This window comes from Phyllobates terribilis, unplaced genomic scaffold (assembly GCF_046119375.1).
Source record: "Phyllobates terribilis strain yellow unplaced genomic scaffold, ASM4611937v1 Scaffold_2__4_contigs__length_985480577, whole genome shotgun sequence".
Classification (NCBI taxonomy): Eukaryota; Metazoa; Chordata; class Amphibia; order Anura; family Dendrobatidae; genus Phyllobates; species Phyllobates terribilis.
This window is the reverse complement of record NW_027362762.1, coordinates 167,707,426-167,727,348: the sequence shown is the minus strand read 5'-3', so window position 1 is coordinate 167,727,348 and position 19,923 is coordinate 167,707,426. Positions and strand designations below refer to the sequence as shown.

The 19,923-nt window shown below is 44.1% G+C and overlaps 1 protein-coding gene across 1 annotated transcript in view; it reads right to left on the bottom strand.

Moving 5' to 3' along the window:
• Positions 1 to 19,923, bottom strand: part of TFCP2 (transcription factor CP2) — a 55,126-nt gene that overhangs the window by 20,088 nt on the left and 15,115 nt on the right. Inside the window, exons 2-9 of the mRNA XM_073663239.1 lie at positions 18,424 to 18,575; positions 13,166 to 13,242; positions 12,636 to 12,741; positions 11,113 to 11,219; positions 10,003 to 10,155; positions 2,531 to 2,641; positions 2,135 to 2,223; positions 296 to 371 (exon numbers count right to left, since the gene is read on the bottom strand). Coding sequence (XP_073519340.1) covers positions 296 to 371; positions 2,135 to 2,223; positions 2,531 to 2,641; positions 10,003 to 10,155; positions 11,113 to 11,219; positions 12,636 to 12,741; positions 13,166 to 13,242; positions 18,424 to 18,575 — 871 coding nt within the window. The remainder of the gene's footprint in view (positions 1 to 295; positions 372 to 2,134; positions 2,224 to 2,530; positions 2,642 to 10,002; positions 10,156 to 11,112; positions 11,220 to 12,635; positions 12,742 to 13,165; positions 13,243 to 18,423; positions 18,576 to 19,923) is intronic.

Sequence of the window (19,923 nt, the reverse complement as noted above, 5' to 3'; positions counted from 1 at the left end):
TCTCCTTGATAGCCTCATAGGCATATATGAGGCTGTTGAGTTCGGGACAGGAGACCTGCAGCCAGCCTGTGATCTCTACTTGGACTGCGAAACAGGACTGTGTAAAACCAGTTTAAGATTGTAATGTAATTCTATAAGATCTACACAGTGGTGCTTCTAGACAAATTGGGTTCTTATGGCAAAGGCGTGGTATTACAGGTCTCATCAAAACTGTATTGCACCAACCATAGGTGCAGTGTAACAGTGTGGCCATGGCACAATCTAAGGCCTAATCGAATAATAGTCAAATACGTACCTGAACAGGGGTTATCGGTGCACTTACATCAATGATGGGCGCTGGGGGCTCAGGTTGGTGGTTTGGAGAACCATTACTGGAAAACAAGGAAGAAATTATCCTTATGGATCACTAAACCTAGATACCCTCTTCATATAAATGGACTATACTCAAAATATAAACAGTGCTTGCATAAAACCACTTTGGCTCCAAAATACAAAGTTACTGTTGTTTCAGTGGTTCTATTGCCAACCAAAAACCACCCATACATTAGGAACTGTGTAATTTGTCATAGATGGAACATCCAGAGGGCTTCTCCTTAGAGGTCTTCAATATCAGATTAATGGGAGTTCTGGGTATCAGATCCCCACCAGTCCAGGTGGGTTGCCACAGCGGCTAGTACAGCATATGGAGGCAGGACAACTCGGGTACTGCAGCTCCGTTCACACTTGGGAGATTTGTGAAAGTCAGCTTATTTATATGGCAGCTCACAACGACTGACCTACATATGTGTGGTTTATTTAACCATGTGTGGGCTGCAAAATTCAGTATATAGGACATACTACTGGCACTTGAAAAACCTGCGTTCGTCGTCACTTGTCAGACGCAGCAGGGTCCATTAAAAGATATTACAACAGTGTCTGATCATTTCATTCCGAAACACTGGGGTAATTGAACGTGTGAGTCCCCCAAATAGAGAAGCTTACTGGATTCTATATTATTGATCCCAATTTATCTATATGCTTTATTAGACATAGATTTATTTTTTTACACCATTTATGTCTCCTCCACTCCCCCTCCCCATGTTGATAATGTTGCTGCACCTATGGGTTTTAATTCTGTATTTGTCAGTTTTAATTATTCCATGATGCATACCTGTCCCTTATCTTTGTTTAGTAGGGGGAGCAGTGATGCAGCTAGGAATAATATATAAATTTAGCATTTTTGCCCCACCTCCCCACCCCCAATTCATTAAGATTTTTGTTGTACATTCAAGTCTTAATGAAAGAGTGTAGTGGGGTAAGATACGCTAAATTCATTAAAAGGGGTTGTTTGGCCTTGGGCACAAGTCTACAGTCACTATATGTGATTACAGACTTAAATCCTCACAGCGTACACTGCACACTAAAGAGTTTTCCGGTGCCGGTCGTGTCAGTAAACATGCGATTTGCATACATGCAGTCATGTGCCAACTAGATGTTTGCAGCCTCAATGCAAGTATATTCAGTGAGGCTGGACACCTCTAGTCGGAATGTGGCCAGGTATGCAAATTGAATGCTTGCGATCACATGACTGCCCAATCCTGGCATATTGTGAGGGTTCACAAGTCCTACAGGGTACAAATTAGCAGTCACTCTAAGGCTAGAGGCGCACGCCAATTATTGAGTGGGGTACACCTCACCAGAAACGCCACTCTAGTCAGGAACTGGAGTAACATTTGTGGCATAAGTTACTCCACTAAAATGACATAACTGAAGAGGAACTCGCTGGGCGCCACCACACCCTGTTCACTGTAAGAACGCCAAAAGTAGCAACATTTTTTTGGGGGCAGCTCCACACTGCCAAAAATTTTGCAACCTTTTAAAAACTGTTTTATGATATAAAACTGGCATAAACAGTAATGAATTGGGCCCTGTGTCTATAAAGAGCTGTGTGTTATAGCTCAAAACACGTAAGTGTATACTGTCTCTTATGATGCCACACTGTTTCGCTTTTAAAGGAGAAATGAATAAACACAAGCTTTGAAAGGATATCTGCAACACTGAGCACAGCCCGGATCCTGCGCGCTCTTCTGTTCCAGGCTGCGGCTCTATATACATGCATTAGTCATATGTAGAATGCAAGAAGGAGAAAACTTACCCTTCACTAATTGTAAAACTATTGTGTGAACTGTTGAATCCGGGGGAGGGAGCATTTGGGACATATGTGATCTCAGGCCACGGCGAGCACTGTAAAAAACAAAGATCCAATACAAACAATCAGAACCATCATTGTGTACTTCCAGAGGATACACATCTGTCCTGGCAATGTGATGTAATGTAGAGGACAGACCTGTATCCTCTGGAAGTACACACTGTTCACATTAAATGACAAGAAGCAGAGATCCTGAAAATCATGAAGAATTACTGGAGAAAGGATACTCGAACACTGTGAATACAACTTTAATGTCTATGGCTGCTGAGACAAATTTAGAAGCTAGAAAAGAACGGTGACAAATTATCAACTGTATAGGAAACATTGTAACAATTCTTTCACCTCTGTTAAAATGGTGGTCTCATAGGAGGGCTGATATTTCTCCTTCTCTTGTGGCGTTCGCTTTTCCATCTTTTCCCGGTCCGTTTTCTGTTTTCGGTCTGCTCCTTTAGGCTGCAAGGGTATTAAAACACAAAACACTGTTTTACTGCTGTTTAATTGCAAGTCACAATAATGCGATTCCAGGGTTGGGGATGGCCGTGGATATTCTGAAGGAGCAGAAAGTGACAAGGGTAAAATTCAGGTGGGACATTCACATATCGATGAGAGACATCTCATGGAATAAATTAGTATGTAGCAACTGGCAAATGAATAAAAATCTAATTTTTGGCATTAGCAGATATACACCTTAGCAGCCCCTGAGAACTAATCCTCTTGGCCCTCCCCACATACACTAAGCTTGGGAGCAGGAAGTAAATCCACGTCAGAATTATCTCCCATGAGAACGAAGGGGCAACGTTTCTCCTTGTAAAGAGTGACATGCCAAGCCTGGCATGCCAGTGTGAGGAGGCTTATAAGTCTGGCAATGCTCCTCTGAGAAATTAAATATGCAAATTTCTTCTTCAGAGAGGAAGACGACTTGAACTCTATAGCGTCAACTATTGGAAGTAGCGATCCTAAAAGTCACTATTGATCCTTTAACCTAACATTGTCATGCCAGGCTAGTCATGTCCCTCGCCACAAGGAGAAACGTTACTCCTTAGATCCCACTAAGAAGCCTCTCATACAGCCAAATCAGATCTCTTGATTTGCACTGAGGAGGGGAAACACAGTGTCTGCAAACAGATTCTGGATTGGCTTTTATCCCAAGCTATACAGCAAAGCTTGTTAAAGGGTCGATATTGACACTTAGGATTGTTATTTCCAATAGGTGGCACTAGCGTTCTAGTCCCCTTCCTTTCTGAAGAGGCAATTTGTATATTAAATCTCCCATGAGAAGAAAAGGATTAAACTGTTGAAATCCAAAATCCCCAAACCTTTTCTTCCCCTGATATTTTCCATCATGGCAGCATTAGGACATCCCAAAACATGAACAACTGGAAGATTGCAGTTCAGCTTATGGGTAATGGACACTTTAAAAGTGGGAGTGCAGAACCATTTAGGAGACTCATTGCATGAACTTGTTTCCATTGTATATTATGTGTTTCCCTTCCAAATTACGAGGTCTTATTTTAGTAGAAAGTGAAAGAAAGATTATAATATATTTCCCAAGAAGAAAAACAAAAATGAGCATAACTCTACAGCAGGGGTCACCAACCTTTACCTTGAGAGCCACATGTGGCTCACGGGCCCGTGATGTGTGGCTTGTGACTGTCTGCCAGCTTATTGCATTAGCACCAGATGTAGCAAACAGCTATTAAGAGCAGATCTCTAGATGGTGAGAAGAGCAGATCTGAATGGGGGTAACATAGGAAACCCTGGAGCTTGGTATACTGCATTGATGTGACTTCAGTGGAAAAGCTTTGGCTGTCATACCGGTAATAGGGGTCTCTGGGTGTCACTACTGTGAGTGGGGCAGGAGCTGGATGTGGCTCTCAAGGTCAGAAAGGTTGGGGACTTCTGCCCTACAGCAAGTAATAGCACATGTAAATAACATCGGGTATTTAGTTACATGCATAACAGCCATCCCACCACGACAAGGTGTACCCATCGGTATGGTCCTTAATACTCTAGTATTAAAACCTTACCATGTGTCAAACTACATCAATAAGGGTAGCGCAGGACCGGATCCGATCATATACACACACACACACACACACACACACACACACACACACACACACACACACACACACACAAACACAAACACTTCCAACTACCTGACAGACTAGTCTATATGCACAATATTCCATATACATACAAGGGCTCCTCCAAAAGTAAGGCCTTTTATTTCATTTCATTATGCTGACCTACGTCAGATGTTGGTGGTGTTTTAATAAAGGTTGAACCTTTCCGCAAACGTACTGTTAATTTCATTGTAGTCCGACAGATGGCATCTGAGGGGCAGTCTACCAAAATGGCACCTGACATAGATGGGCATACAAAACAGAGGTGGGTCACTGCATTCCTCCATGCCGAAAAAAAAACCTGCACCCATTGAGATCCACTGACATTGAAGGTTTATGGAGACAATATATTGGATGTGAGGTGCACAGCGAGGTGGTGGGTGATGTGCTTCAACAGTGGTGAAAGATAAGCCATAGCCCGGCATCCCAAACAGATGTCTAAATGAGGAGTGGCTCGATCAGCTCATCTGTAACAATTGGCAGATAAGCAGGGACCTGCGTACAGAGCTTAAAGAAGTTGGCCACTACTTTTTATGATTGCCTCAATCGATGGACCCTGTGCCTTTAAGTGTTTATCTAATTACCTCCTGCTGTCCTCCTTGCCTGTGAGTGGCACTATCGCTGGCCGCTCACAGGCATCACGTGACCCCGGCTGCCGCCGGCTCTGACACCCGCTGATGTCACGTCAAGTTCTGGTTGCAGCCGTGGGTGACTCACTTCTGCGTTCCACAGTGGATGCCAGGCTGTGGGCAGGGTTACCCAGCACGTCACACCCGGCATCCATCGCGTGCTGTTCCTCTCCCCATTCATTGAGAAAGCGTGCGGCGGATGGCGGGTGTGACGCAGGGAGGGTTGGGGGGGGGTGTAACCCCGCCCACAGCCCAGCATCCACCACGGGGACAGCATCACTGATGTCACGCCTCACTTGACGAGACATCAGTGGGGGGGAGGGGGGAGGTCACTCAATGCCTGTGAGCGGCCAGTGATAGTGCCGCTCACAGGCAAGGAGGACAGCAGATGGGGTCACGTGATGCCTGTGAGCGGACAGCGATAGTGCCACTCACAGGCAAGGAGGACAGCAGATGGTAATTAGAAAAACACTTAGGGGCACAGGGTCTATCGATTGGGGCAATCATAAAAAGTAGTGGCCAACTCCTTTAAGGTCAGCTTTAATTTATTGGAAAAGATGATGGCAATGTTGGGCAATGCAAAAATGTGCTAGACAGGTCCTGCCGATGCTGGACCGGTGAGCACATTGTCAAATTTGGCTGGACTGTCCTACCACATCCGCCAGTCCGGATTTAGAGCCTTCAGACTTCCAACTCTTTGGCTAATGAAAGATAAATTACGTAAGTAACGATTCCCAGACAATAAAGTTGTCATCGCCAGTGTAAAAGAATAAAGTGGCTTGCCTCTGCTGGCTCAGATTTTTACGAGCGCGGCATGCAGGCTCTTGTTCAACGCTGGCGAAAGAACTTACTGGTGGTGACGTTATGTAGCTGAAATCTCACAACTGCCGTGATGCGAGTGGCTCTGTTGTAGTTTCCATGTAAGTAAATAGGAGGCATTACTTTTGGATCAACCCTCATAACCGTACAATGGCTGTATCTCTGATATCTATGGTACAATCGCTCTGTACATAAAATGATGGGGGTTGGAGTACAGTGATCACATTTGTCCACTCAACGGTTAAAACCATTTCCAAAGTAGGTTCACGGTCTAAACAATGTTATGATTTCTAAAGCAACTAAATTAACAGGCAGGCTTTACATTAATAACTCAAGGCACGCTTAATGAATTCTTCAAGGAACTGCTAACATTGTCCTTGACCCAAGGTCGCGCAAGCCCCACAAAAGAAATATCTTAGTCTTAAACTTAAGACTCACACGCAGCAAGTTCTTAAAGGCATACACATTTGTGTTCAACAGTCCTCTACGGACGGGAAGTGAAAATATGAAAACTACTGTTCACAAGATAAACTTGTTATTGTCCTGGGCACGATGATATTAAAAATTAAAATTGACATCAAACGAGTGAGAATTTGTTCTCGTTTTCTGGTTAGAGATTCTTGAGAGAGAAAAAAAACATTAAAGAAGTTGTCCAGTACTTTAGATTACCCCCCCCCCAATGTATCCCCCTAGTGCCCCAAAGGATTTTTTTAATTAGCTTACGTAGAAGATACTGCCTGTGAGCAACGCTATCCTTGGCTGCTCACAGGCATCACGTGACCCCGCGCTGATGTCACGACACGTGAGGCGTGACTCAGCGCTGGGGTCCCCGCGGTGGCTGCTGGGTTGTGGGTGGGGTAACTCCCCGCTTCACACTCAGCATCCACCGCGCACTTTCCCAATGAATGGGGAGAGGCAGAGCGTGCGGTGGATGCCGGGGTGACACGGAGGGGAGAGAAGAGAGATTTGGGGGGTAACCCCGCCCACAGCCTGGCATCCACCTGGAACGCGGAAGACAGAGACCCCCGGCTGCTGCCAGCACTTATCGTGACATCAGCGGATGTAGGGGCTGGCTGCAGTCGGGGGTCACGTGATGCCTGTGAGCGGCCAGTGATCGCGCCGCTCACAGGCAGTATCTGCAATGTAAGCCAATTAGAAAAATCCTTAGGGGCCCTGGGGGGATACATTGGGGAGGGGGGGGGTAATCTAAAGTACTGGACAACCCCTTTAAAACAAATGTGAATACAACCTAAAATGCAGTTTTTATCTAAACATGAATAGTGCATGCCACACAATCTGTCACAACCTCTGGTTCTTTCTGAACTGCCATGAACTTACCTTACCTTCTCTATTACACACTACCCCAATTATTCAATTTTTGCATGTGTATAATTCCAGGATCTGTATTTTTTTCCTTTCTAAGCTGCAATTTTGTTTTAAAAATCGTACAAGTGGAATCCATTAACAAGTTCATGCAGCTCAGGGGGTGGCACAAGGAAGGCCAGAGTCCCTGATTTAAAGGGAACCAGTCCGTTGATTTATGTTGCCCAAGCCAAAGGCAGCATGAACCACAGCGCAGCCACAATTGCAGCCCGGTATATTTTTTCTCTGAAACGTCCAGGGTTTCAGAGAAAACAGAGATGCTGAGAGAAGCCATCAGGGCCGGTTCTTCAAACTTACTCAAGACAGCTCTCTTCCAATGGTCTACATAGAGACCTGTCCTTCACATGCAGCAGTGCAGGAAGAAGCCGTACAGGACTAGTCAGTCTCTCCCTATTGTCCCACGCCATCTTCCAAACCAGACCATTTTAGAGAAATACATACGGCACCTGGCTTTAATCGTGCAGCCAGGCTCTGATTCATGCTACCCGTGATTTTGGCAGCATGAATCGAGTGACAGATTCCCTTTAAGGACTGTAACTGACAGGCTTACTACTGTAATGCCTATATACTCAAATCAGAATTTGACTCAATGAACAAAACATATGAAACGTGAACCTAAACTTACCGACTGGACCTCACAGCATGCGCCAAGTTTAAGAAAATGTTTATCTTTAAAAAAAAATATTTAGTGGCTAGATTGAATCCCCCTCAAACTTTTCCTGACCTCCCTGTGATGGATGGAGCCCTCATTACCACCAGTGAACCATTGTACAGGTCTATAACACAGCAGATACGGGAGGTTTATATGGGTATGTTCACACTGAATCCAATTGACTATTTTAAAAGTTGAAGCTTTTGATGTTGCAGATTTTCTGCACCCATTGAGTAAAATGTGACTTGCATTTTTCAAAAATACGTAGCGTCAAAAACTCATTGTGGGAATGTAGCCTTAAAGAGGTTTTTAATGTGGATTTTGAAGCAGATCTGCTTCAAAATCCACTGTTAAGAAAAAAATCCATATCAACATACTCCAAGGATGGTTTCACACATCTGTGAACCACAGACTGTGCTTAGATTGCAAAACCCAGCCTCACCGGTGGTCTCCAGACCTGAGCCAACTGCCTCGTAAGCATGAGACACAAGTCAGGAGACTTCTGATCCAAGACCGGTCTGTGTTTCACGGACTTGTGAAACCAGCCTAAAGCAGAGTTGCTCATCAGACATTTTCCCAAACCGAATACTTTAAATTACCCACAACCTATAAAATGGATAATTACTAACTTTACTTGTCTTAAGGTTATAGAGTTCCATAAATAAAAAGGGCTTTGATTACAACGGAGTTTAGTATTGCGACACTACTTCAGCTTAATAAAGAACAAAAAAATTGCACAAGAAATATGGATTTGAGGTGGATGTTTTCAGGGTACATATTACAGAGTACTGTGGTTTCTAGTGCAGTGCTGTGGGCTCTGGGATTCTTTCTACAGCGATTTGTGCTCAAGGTCAAGGCAAGATCTTCAACGACTTACAGTGAAAGACAAACACTGTACGATGATGTCAGCCGGTGGAAGATGGTGCGATGAGCTCTTATTCCTGTACGGGGCCATCGTTCTAAATATTTGATGGCTAAGAGTCAAATTACTACAACTTACTACAAGCCAGAAGTAGCTGAAGGTTCACAACTGGAGAATTGCCATTTATATGTAAATTAAGGGAAACCACCTGAGGCACAAAAAGCCCAAGAATGACAAAGAGTCTTTGTGGGAGAATAGCAGTCAAACCAGTTGTGGCCTTGTACATGAGTGAAATTCCTAGAATGAGCCATTGTGTGCTTCTGTAATGAACAGAGATGATAGCCGAGCAAATAAACCTGATCGGAGTTTATAGGAGTAGGCCAAGGAGGCAAATAGTATATTTAGGTTTTTTTTCCTTTGACTACTGAAATTCACAGGGACCCCACTTTTCTGCAAAAGCATGAAAAGTCTGATCACTGACGTAAGTCCCCTCCACCTCCTACCCCTTTATTGCACCGGAAACCCAAGATTATGTGCCCCGGAGAGCTGAATGTATAATTCACATATTCACCATTACTGGTTTTTAATTTTTCCAAAACTTGTCATTTGCCAAGCACTACTATTCTTAAAGAGGAGTCAGCTGTCAGGGCCTCCATACTACCCTAACTGGCGGCAGCACAGGACTGGGGAACAACCGTAGCTGCAGACATAGAAAGTGTTTTTTAATCACCATCTATATACAATTTTTAATAATGCAATGGTAAATTTAGCAAAAAAAACCCCCAAAAATATAAAAGCACAACTCCACCGCTGGAATGGTGCTTTAACAGCAATTCCCCTGCACCGTCTGATACTCACCATCCGCCGCCTCCAGCGTTGCTCCGGTCGGACTCCGGCGAAAAGTGACCTGCTGCCAGCTCCAGTGTTTCATGGAGGTCACTTTTCAATACAAGCCTATGAGAGCCTCGCTCTGCCCCTCAGACTTGTATTGAGAGAGTGTGAAGGGGTAGGGGAGTTAAATTTAAAGCGCCACTCTAGCACTGAAAAAGAAAAGACTGGAGTGGTGCTTTAAATTGATAACTAACCCAGCACCTAGGTCATTTGGTACTGCAGATATAAAAGAAAACCTAAAATAATTGCATATGATTCCTGTCTCCTTTAAGTTGAAACAGGTTGATTAACTGATATATACAATTAACTGGGTAGAAAAGGCTGACACTTAAAGCGCAGCCTGGCACCCTGATTAGTGTTGTCATTTACGTGTCCTCGAATCAGCAAACATAAATTGTACCAGAGATGTGAACGTTCCCTACAGTTGCTGCAGGCTACAGAAACCAACATACCTTGAACACTTTGATCTGACAGCTGGCCGAGTGCAATTGCTCTGTGTATTCTCCACTGTCATTCTCTTTAAAAGTATCAATTTGGATTCGAAAAGGTACACCCTTCTCACCCCCGTGTTTCCGCATGGTAAATTCTGTACTAATGCAATGAACCTGAAAACATAATAGAACAAATCCAGTACGATACAACGTAATTATTAATTGATAAAGTGTGCCGTTTTGCAAACTAGTCAGAATTGCACTTTTCCTTGCATCTCAAAGGAAATCTGAGTTTTTTCTCCCCAATCATAGATGTACCCAGTTCAGAATGATGAAAACTGAGCAAGCAACCCATCACTGGATGCAAAAGACTTTAGAAACATGGGCTCAATGCTCATGACCACAGAGGTGTTTTCCCAATGATCGACATCTACTATGTCTCATTGCTCAGGGGCCCTGGGACCAGAATCAATCACCAGAACTGGAGTCCTAATCCTCCATTCTTCCTCAGTGTGGTCAGGATCAAATGGAGCAGCATGGGCGCATAGGACCTCTGCCACTTCATTCATGGGACTGAGAGTACAGTCCCTCAGACATGAATGGAGCGCCAGTGGTCATGAGCTAACATGCTTTGTACTGCTGAAAGCAATATTTTATCTGCACAGAACAATCGTCCTAAAGATTGTTCTGCAGACACCAAGTGCAGATGGCTTGTTTGAACAGGCTATTAAACGACCACCAATCGGTATGCATATAGGTTGCATGTAGGTGATCAGCAGTAATTTAATGGTTGGGATCAGGCTGTGTAAATGCAAAGTAAAAAAAAAAAAAAAAAAGTTGGAGATAAGATAAGGGAGCACATACACACTGAATAAAATTCAAATAAAATGTCTAATTTTGACCATAATGATTGATCGTCAGCGGATACATACTGACTGCTTTATACAATTACATATGTTGGTCAAGAGTGTTACATTTTCTTCAGCTGCTAAACACTGGCTGAATCAGATGGTAAAAAAGCAATAAGGGACAATGTAGTCTGAGGAGTCGGTCATCGGCCTGTTTTCATCTAATGTGGTATTAATCAAGCGTGGTAGGTATATGCCAACAACGGAGCAGGAATCCCCTTACCTGTATAAAGACAGATGTCCTCTTGGAAGGATCCCAGAGAAATTCTACAGTGTTGAGCTGAGTTGGATTCGCTCTTGGGTCAATAATACCCACAGACATGGGAACATCTAGAAATGTGGGAGAAAACAAAACACACCTTTAACATAAGAACAAGACTTTGGATTCAGGAGATATCTTGCAAAGAGGCACAATTACAATAATATGTGGGCAGCCAACTGTTCAGTCCCCTGCCACTCCTCAAAATATAGGGGCTGCAGTTCCCATAATGATATATTCCTAAACCGCGGTACTCCAGTCAACCCACAGCACAGAGAACAGCAATAGAGCAACATTCATTGACTGTAGCTGTGTAGAACAATGGGTGAATGAGAGCACCACTGTGCAAGGAGAAAGTGCAAGAGATCGCTGCTCCTTGTGCAGGTCCCAAAATGTGTTATGTTCAGGACTGCATCACAGACCCAATCACAGTTTTCGCAGAATTGGCAAGGAAAATAATGCTGCATGTACCACTTTGTTGTTTTTTTTTCACGATCACTGGGACCAAAATGGAATAATTTACAAAGTCAATAGAATCTGTGATCCACCGCTGCATTGTAATAAACAAGAACCTTAACACAGATGTGAACAGTGCCTTTGTGTGAAATTTATCAGTGTAACGCTATGGAGCGTCAGAATAAGGAAGACTCATCGGTAAGTATATTAACAAACTTATCCTACAGAACACACACGCACACTGCTGTAGCTAATAAAAAAATATTTGGAGTGCTTCTTTAATGTCATGTGTTTCCATAGAATGAGCAGCTGCATGCAAGCCTTACATCACCAAGCACAATGTCAGATGGAGTGATGTAAAGCATATTGCCACTGGACGTGGAGTAGAAATGTGGACTGATGAATCGCTCTTCTGTCTGGCAGGCTCATTGAGGAGTCTGGGTTTGGCAAATAAGAAGGAACCCAACTTTAAAAATTTTTAGAAGAGTGAGAAAACTATGGGATTGTTTTTCACAGGTTGGCTTAGACCCCTAAGTTACAGTGAATGGAAATCTTAATGTTTCAGCATACCAAGACATTTTAGAAAAAAATATGTTTTTAACTTTGAGGGAACAGTTTGGGAAAGGCCATTTTCTGTCCCAGTGAACAAAGCAAAGTCAATAAAGGCAAGGTTGGGTGAGTTTCATGTGGAATTTGACTGGCCTGAGCTTAACACCATTGAGCAAATTTGGGATAAACTAAAATGGAAATTATGAGCTGGCCCCCCTCATCCATCAGTGTCTGACCTCACAAATGCTCTTCTGTATGATTGGGCAAAAATTCCCATAGACAAACTGCAAAATCTTGTAGAAAGTCTTCCCAGTATAGTGGAAGCTGTTATAGCTGTAAATGGGGGTGAGGGTGAACACCTCGATGCCTATGAGTTTAGACTGGGATGTCATAAGTTCCTGGATAATGTGTGGGTTCCAAATACTTTTGTCCAGACAGTCTATGTTGTGGCCTTGCTTTTGTATCTTTAGTCATCGTATTACCAATATCAAGTATTCTGTCTCCAGGTCTGTTCCACCGCCATCCTTCCAGCTGCTGGTGCTCCGTGTACTGCAGTCGCCGGTCATGAAACACGACACGAAATATGCTCTGCAAGGGGAGAAACAAGGAAACTAGATGAAGAATTACAAGATCATTATATATCTTATGAGAGACACAGGACTTCTCTGCCCACATCCAATACAGGAGTATTGTCCGATACTGAACCATACACCGTCTATCTGCTTATCAGAGTATTTAGTCACTTATGTAGCCATTAAATGCGGCAATCCTCTGCCCACCACTTTATAAATTTATTTTCTAAAATTACCTTTAACCTAAAGATACAATTATGACCACCTTCTAATAATGTGTCTGGAGAGGAGCTCTGTCCTCATGTTTAGTTGTATACCCATCAGCTCCTATATAAAAGGATGTACAGGACTAAAGTGCAAGTATGTTGAGTGTAGCCAGATACACATCTATACATCCAGACAAAAAGACAGACACACACAAGGACATGCAAGACTCTTACCTTGACTAGTTTACCAGTCAACTCTGGCAATTCTCCTAGTTTTCTATTGTCTAACATCCTGATTTCATAGGACTGGCCTGTAGGAAATAAGTGTTTTTTTGGGATTATTAAAAAATAAATAAAAACAGCAATTATGGACATCTGCCCAGGATCACAGAGCAGAGTTGAGCAAAAAGATTTGCAGGTACCTAGCGACCATGTGAGTATTTCATGGCTGCAAGACTAGAGCCGGCAATCCCTCTCATCCAGATTAGTAGGGCTGGTGTGTTGTTTCGCAACGATGATAGTGCGTATAGCCGAATAATCAGATGATGTGCCGGGAATACCGGCAGGTAGGAGGAGGTTCGCAGGGCTGTAGTTGACAGCCATAGAATACTCACATGGCAGCCAGACCCGGGTCCTGCAAATCTCTTTGCTCAATTCTACTGAAAAGCTTTAGTAATAGGATAAGATTACAGCTACACTGGTGGTGCCACATGAAGATTGAGGTGTTACACTGCGACTTAACATCTAATTGTTAATGGGGTCACATTGGATAACAAGAGACAGTCAAATGTGGATGAAGCTGTGGTCATCAGGGCTATGGATTCGGAGTTGTGGAGTCGTAGCCTATGTCCATTTTGGTGGAGTCGGAGTGGGTATAAAATAGACTGACTCAAAAAATATATAATAAATTGGGTCATTAGTACAATGCAAAATGTGCTGTAAATGTTTTCATAAGAATTTGGGATAGTTATGAAATGTCCTATAAATGACTGTTCCTGATATAAGGATCTGGGCTTTTAGTTGAGATGAATTTGTGCAGCACTTTATGTACATGCTCAGTAGTGAGGCAGGGCTGGGGAGTCAGGGTTGGGATCAGAGATTGAGGAGCCAGAGGTTTGGCTAACCGACTCCACAGCCCTGGTGTGCACATGTGCACTACCACTCTATGTACAGAGGGGTCTCCGAGTCTGAAACCTCTGTTTGTGTCACAGGTGTGTCAGGTGTGACAGACAGCCGCTCTGGATCCGGCTGTAGAAAGTCACTGCGCTTGGAACTGCAGACGCCTTCTTGATCCTCTTATCTCTGTAGTATAGTTATATCCTTCTCCATTTAGGACCCAGCAGCGACCTCCATCTTCTGCTGCTGATTGACACACCCTTGCTTGGTAGTTAAAAATGCTCAGTTTGTCCAGAGAATTGCCGGTGATAGTTCTATGTACCTCTGTGCAGGTTTGGAATACTAGCAGTTGGCTAGTCTTGTCTTTGGTGCCCTTGGAGGACAGTTCGCTTGAGAAGACACCAGAGAGATACAGCCAAGTGTATCCCCTTTGTTTGTTTACCTTGTCGTCTTTAGTTTGTAGTGGGGCCTGACTAGTGCCCACCCCGTCCCTTCACCATCTAGGGCCTAGCTCTATGGACATTCAGTGCTTAGGTTCCTGCTCGGCAATAGGTGCCAAACCTATATAGGGACGATAGGGTAGTCAGGGTGATATTAGATCTGCCTAGGGGTCTCCACTCCCCCTTTCCCTAGTTACTGGGCTCCCTTCCCCCTCATCCTGTTGTTGTACACTTATTCCTTCCCTCACCTTGCCTGACAGTTTGGCAATTGGACCACACCAATAATTGTACATATATCACTTTGCCTGTGATTTGGCAATAAATGTAATTAGTGCAAAGTTAAAATTAAATCGTAAAATTCACTTTTATAGCGTATAGAATACTTTTTAGTGGCGCCGGTTCCGGGGGTACGCCAAGTAACTATTGGGTTTCCTGCATACTTTCGAGTTATTCACAGCTTCTCGCTGCCTTCAGAATGGATTTCTATTTTTGGAGGGGCCCTAGTGCATGTGTAATATATTGTAGATATTCACTAGCATAGTACTGCATTCTTGTTGAGGAATCCAACACTTTTGCACGTAGCCTTGGGCTTACAAATATATTAGGTTTGCCTGCAGTGACTTAGTGCACGCAACGCTACATAGAAAATACACATGTTAACACTTAACCGCCGTCCTCTAAAGTAGAGGTAATGAACACGTACATAGGAGCAGAGGTGAACGTCCCACCCTGGTGAGGAGGAGAGGTCATAATTCATGCACAGAAGAATTCATGTTTACACATAATGGCTTACAGACATGATCCCCCAGAAGGGAAGAATGTGACAGCTCCTGCTGGTGATATCTTCCATCATAATGTATCGGCACATACGGCTGACTCTGCGTGTTTCCAAGTAACTTATTAGCCAATCATGAACCCACCCATAAGTCCTTTTTCACATAAGCAATTTCTTTTCCAGCAGCCTTTAACTTAATAAAAAGGCCAACAAAGCGGCCTCTATCATTACTTTCAACTGTATCGCCATCTGCAATGCAGATACAGTTGAAAGTGTGATGTCGGGCAGGGTAGAGGGGGGCCAATGTCAGTGATGGCATATGGCCCCCTGACTCACAGGCCCCATGGCGGCACCGTGGTCTGCCACCATTGGCTCTGCTGTATTGTAACAATATTACACCCTGTCTGCCTGTGAGCTGGAAGCTGAGAGGATCCTGCAGATGTGTCAGGTATAATCACACACAGCTCTGCAGTGAGATCAGGAGAGCAGAGAACGGCCATTACACCTCACACTGGTAACTCCCCTTCATGTATAATAATCTCTGGAGCCAGAGTTATCTTCCAGGCAGCGTCCTCCCCAGACCCTGGAAGAGGTCATTTATATAAAGTGATAAAAGATGATTTATCCACAACAAGACATCTGATATGAGACATACAGGGATACTCTCCTCAGCAGTCTATAACCTGTACAGGGCTGTGGAGTCGGTAAGCCAAACCTCCGACTCTTCAATTTCCATGACTCCGACTCCCTCATACATGGCTCATGTTTAAGTGATACATTTACTGTAGCACAGATTCATCTACTATATAAATCGGCTTATCCCGTCTGTCCGTCCAGGAAATCCCGCGTCGCTGATTGGCCGCGGCCGGAGCATCTCACCAACTATTAGGCATGGGGGTGGATCAGTCATGCTTTGGGGTTGTGTTGCAGCCAATGGTACAGGGGACATTTCACAGGTAGAGGGAACAATGGATTCAATGAAATTTCAACAAATTCTTGATGCAAACATAACTCCATGTGTAAAAAAGCTGACGTTGAAAAGAGGATGGCTTCTACAAATGGTTAATGATCCTAAACAAACATCAAAATCCACAATAGGCTACCTCAAAAGGTGCAAGCTGAAGGTTTTACAATGGCCCTCACAGTCCCCTCTTCTGAACATCAATGAAAATCTGCGGCTAGACCTCAAAATAGCAGTGCATGCAAGATGACCAAGGAATCTCACAGAACTGGAAGGATTTTCCAAGGAAGAATGGATGAAAATCCCTCAAACAAGAATTGAAAGACTCTGGTCTTGCTACAAAAAGCTTTTACAAGCTGTGATACTTTCAAAAGGGGGTGCCATTTCAGAACAAGATGGCGGCCGTTAGTGGCTCATCTGCCGCACGGAGGTCAGCGGCGATGCATCTCCCGGCTGCTCGCAGCGGAAGTACCCGCACAGGCAGCGCCGCTCCCCGGTCCTCACTAACACGGTTGTGGATGCTGGGTGTGACACGATGGGGGATAGCCCCGCCCACAGCCCGTCATTCACCGTGGTACGAAGAACAGGAGACCCCTGGCTGCAGCCGCAAATAGTCGTGATGTAAGCGGAAGCAAGAGCCGGCTGCAGCCGGGGGAATTACGCTGGCTGTGCGTGGTCAGCGATGTTGTCACAAGCAGTATTGACAACATGACGTAATTACAAAATTCATTAGGGGCCCCGGGGGGATACATTGGGGGGTTAATTTAAAGTAGTGCACAACCCATTTAAATACTGCTTCGCTGATTAGTCGCGCCCGGTCGGCCGCATCCATATTCTAGAATACCCGATGCGTTAGAATCGAGCAACCATCTAGTCTCAGCTATAAATCTAGACCCTTAGATCAAAAATAGGACAGACATTTATAGGATATTTCATAACTTTCCCAAATTCTTATGAAAAAATATTTCCCACAAACTGCATTGAACTACTGTACCCAATTATATATTTTATACCGACTCCAACAAAATGGGCTCCGACTCCACAGCCCTGAACCTGTAAGAACATAGTAATAGCTTACATGGGTCAAATGTGGTGACAGATTAATTTTAAAAAAGGTATCAGAGTATGCCGTTTTTACTAGTAAAACGTGGAACGAACTATTAGGACAATTTGCTGTAACTAAAATAAATATTTTTTGAAAAATATAAATCTATATATTTGCTGACATGGTGTTCATCATGTGGCAATCGTGCACATTTAGGCTGAGTGCCCACTATGCGTTTTTCAAGCGTTTTTGCCGTGGAATTTCCGCAGCGAAAACGCTTAACGCTTGGTAATACGTGCCCCGTGGTCCCCAATGAGAATCCGCATGTGCTGTGCACATGCTGCGGAAATTTCCGCTGCGGATTATCATTGCGGAAAAATACGCATGTCCATTAATTTTGCGGACACGCAGCGTAATTGCCGCCATTGGCTTGCATTGAAACGCTCAATATCCGTGTCAGCACATTTGCACACAGATATTAAGCGATTCAATGTGCGGATGGTACCCGGGTTTGGAGCAGAGGACTCTCCTCCAGACTCTGGTACCATAGAACCTGTTAAAAAAAAGAATTTAAAATAAAAAATAAGGATTATACTTACCTTCTGATGGCCCCCGGTGTTTTCTCCGCTGCGTCCGGTCTGTTGTATGGGTCGCGGTGGTGTGAGGACCTGCCATGACGTCATTTAGTCATGTGACAGGTCACGCGACTGCTGACGTAGGCGGTCTCGTGACCTGTCACATGACATCATGGCAGATCCTCACACCACCGCGACCCATACAACAGACCGGACGCAGCGGAGAAGACACAGGGGGCCATCGGAAGGTAAGTATAATCTTTATTTTTTAACATTATTATTCTTTTCTTTTAACTATTACTTGGTCACACTATAAATCCATGCCGGTTGCATGGATTTATATAGTGTAACCAAGTTGTCAAGCACTTTTCCAAGTGATGCTAAAATCGCTTGGAAAGCGCTTGATAACCCGCATGCGGAAATGCATGTGAAAAACGCTTGACAAATGCTTCTACCTGGCGGGAAAAACTCATGTAAAATCCGCATGCATTTTTCCTGCCAGGGAGAAGCGGAAAAAATATGCAGCATTTCTGCATCGTGGGCACATAGCGTTAATGTAGAGCTAGCCCCTGAAGGTCACCTTGATTGAGATAGGTAAGGGTCTCTTCGTGAAGCTTCACAGCGGGGGAGGTAGCCGTACACAGCACGTACTGGAAAGGTAGGATCTTGTTTTCATTCTCTGAAGGCAGACTTGACTCTTCTTGCTTGAAGATAGGCAGGGCGAGTACATCACTGGAAGAAAGCAGACAAGAAGACTATAGTCTGACTGAAGATGCAAGAAAACAGCACATGTCAGGGGAAAGGAAGCTTTCAGACCTAAGACACTTAGTCTTTAGCTCCTGGATTAGGAAAACACCTGGACTTCCGGAGAACTGGAGTAGGCCAACCTCAGTGCTAATCAACAGTGGAATTGCATCTGTAATAAGGGGGGGGGTGGGGAGCGCAAAAAACCCCACCATATCTTACTACAAGTATACAGCTTTAAGCTTCAGTCACACAACCATTTTAGTCTTCACACGCATCAACATCAGAGCGCTTTACATCCGTGTTGTATCAGGCTTTTTTTTCATTCATTTGTGAAAAACTGAAGCAGGTAAACGATCTGAACTCATCCATTGACTCAGTTCAATGGTTCAGTTCAAATGGAATGAAAAACAGATGGAAAACTGAAGTACACAGTATGTCTTCTATGATTCTGTGTGTCACTCTGTGTGATTGCAGACTTATGAATCGACCACCCCCCCCCCCCTCCAAGAGCAAACACTGTGTGCTGCGGGGATTCGCCGGTTTCTGACCCGGGACCCGAGGGTATGTATGAGTTATACATACTCCCGGCCAGGGCCTGTCTAGTGGACGTGGCCTTGTTCCATAAACTTGTAGAACAAGGCCGCGCCCAGTCTCACGACGCAGTCGCACAGTGGACGTGTCCGACTAGAGGGTGCAGCCTCGCTCAATACAAGTGTATGGAAGCTAGGCCGTGCCCACTGACCGGGAGTATGTGTAACTCATACACACCCCTCCGGTCCCGGGGCAGAAAAGGCAGTGCACAGTGCATGCGCTGTGGGAAATTAATAAGTATGCAGTCACACACAGTGACTGCAGTCTTATCGTTTGGACCGGACAACCTCTTTAATGACTGATCCAATCTGATCCGCAAGATGGATGAGAATAGGACATGCTCGGTCTCACAAGCCGAAGACACAGATCCATTTCTAAAAGGGATGTATATATGGAACAATCAGATCCTATGGGTCAGTGTTGTCTGAGGAAAAAAAAAAAAGGAACGAAAAAGATTGTCAAATTATAAAAACAAACAAACAAAAACTTTAGCAACAGTCTAAGATTTTTAGTTGCATTGGTACTTTTCTCTTGGGAAGTAATCAGCCTCCATACAAATACTCATCACTGAGGTACTTAGTTTGAGATAACACATTATGTAAGTGCACTTATGTAAAGATGAGCAGTGGTACCTCAAAGCTGAAAACAGAATGTCATGCTAGTCGCTGTTCATGCCAAGGCTTAATACCCCGCAATGAGATCCTCCCTAACAAAGAGATATTACATTTGTCTGCAACTACAT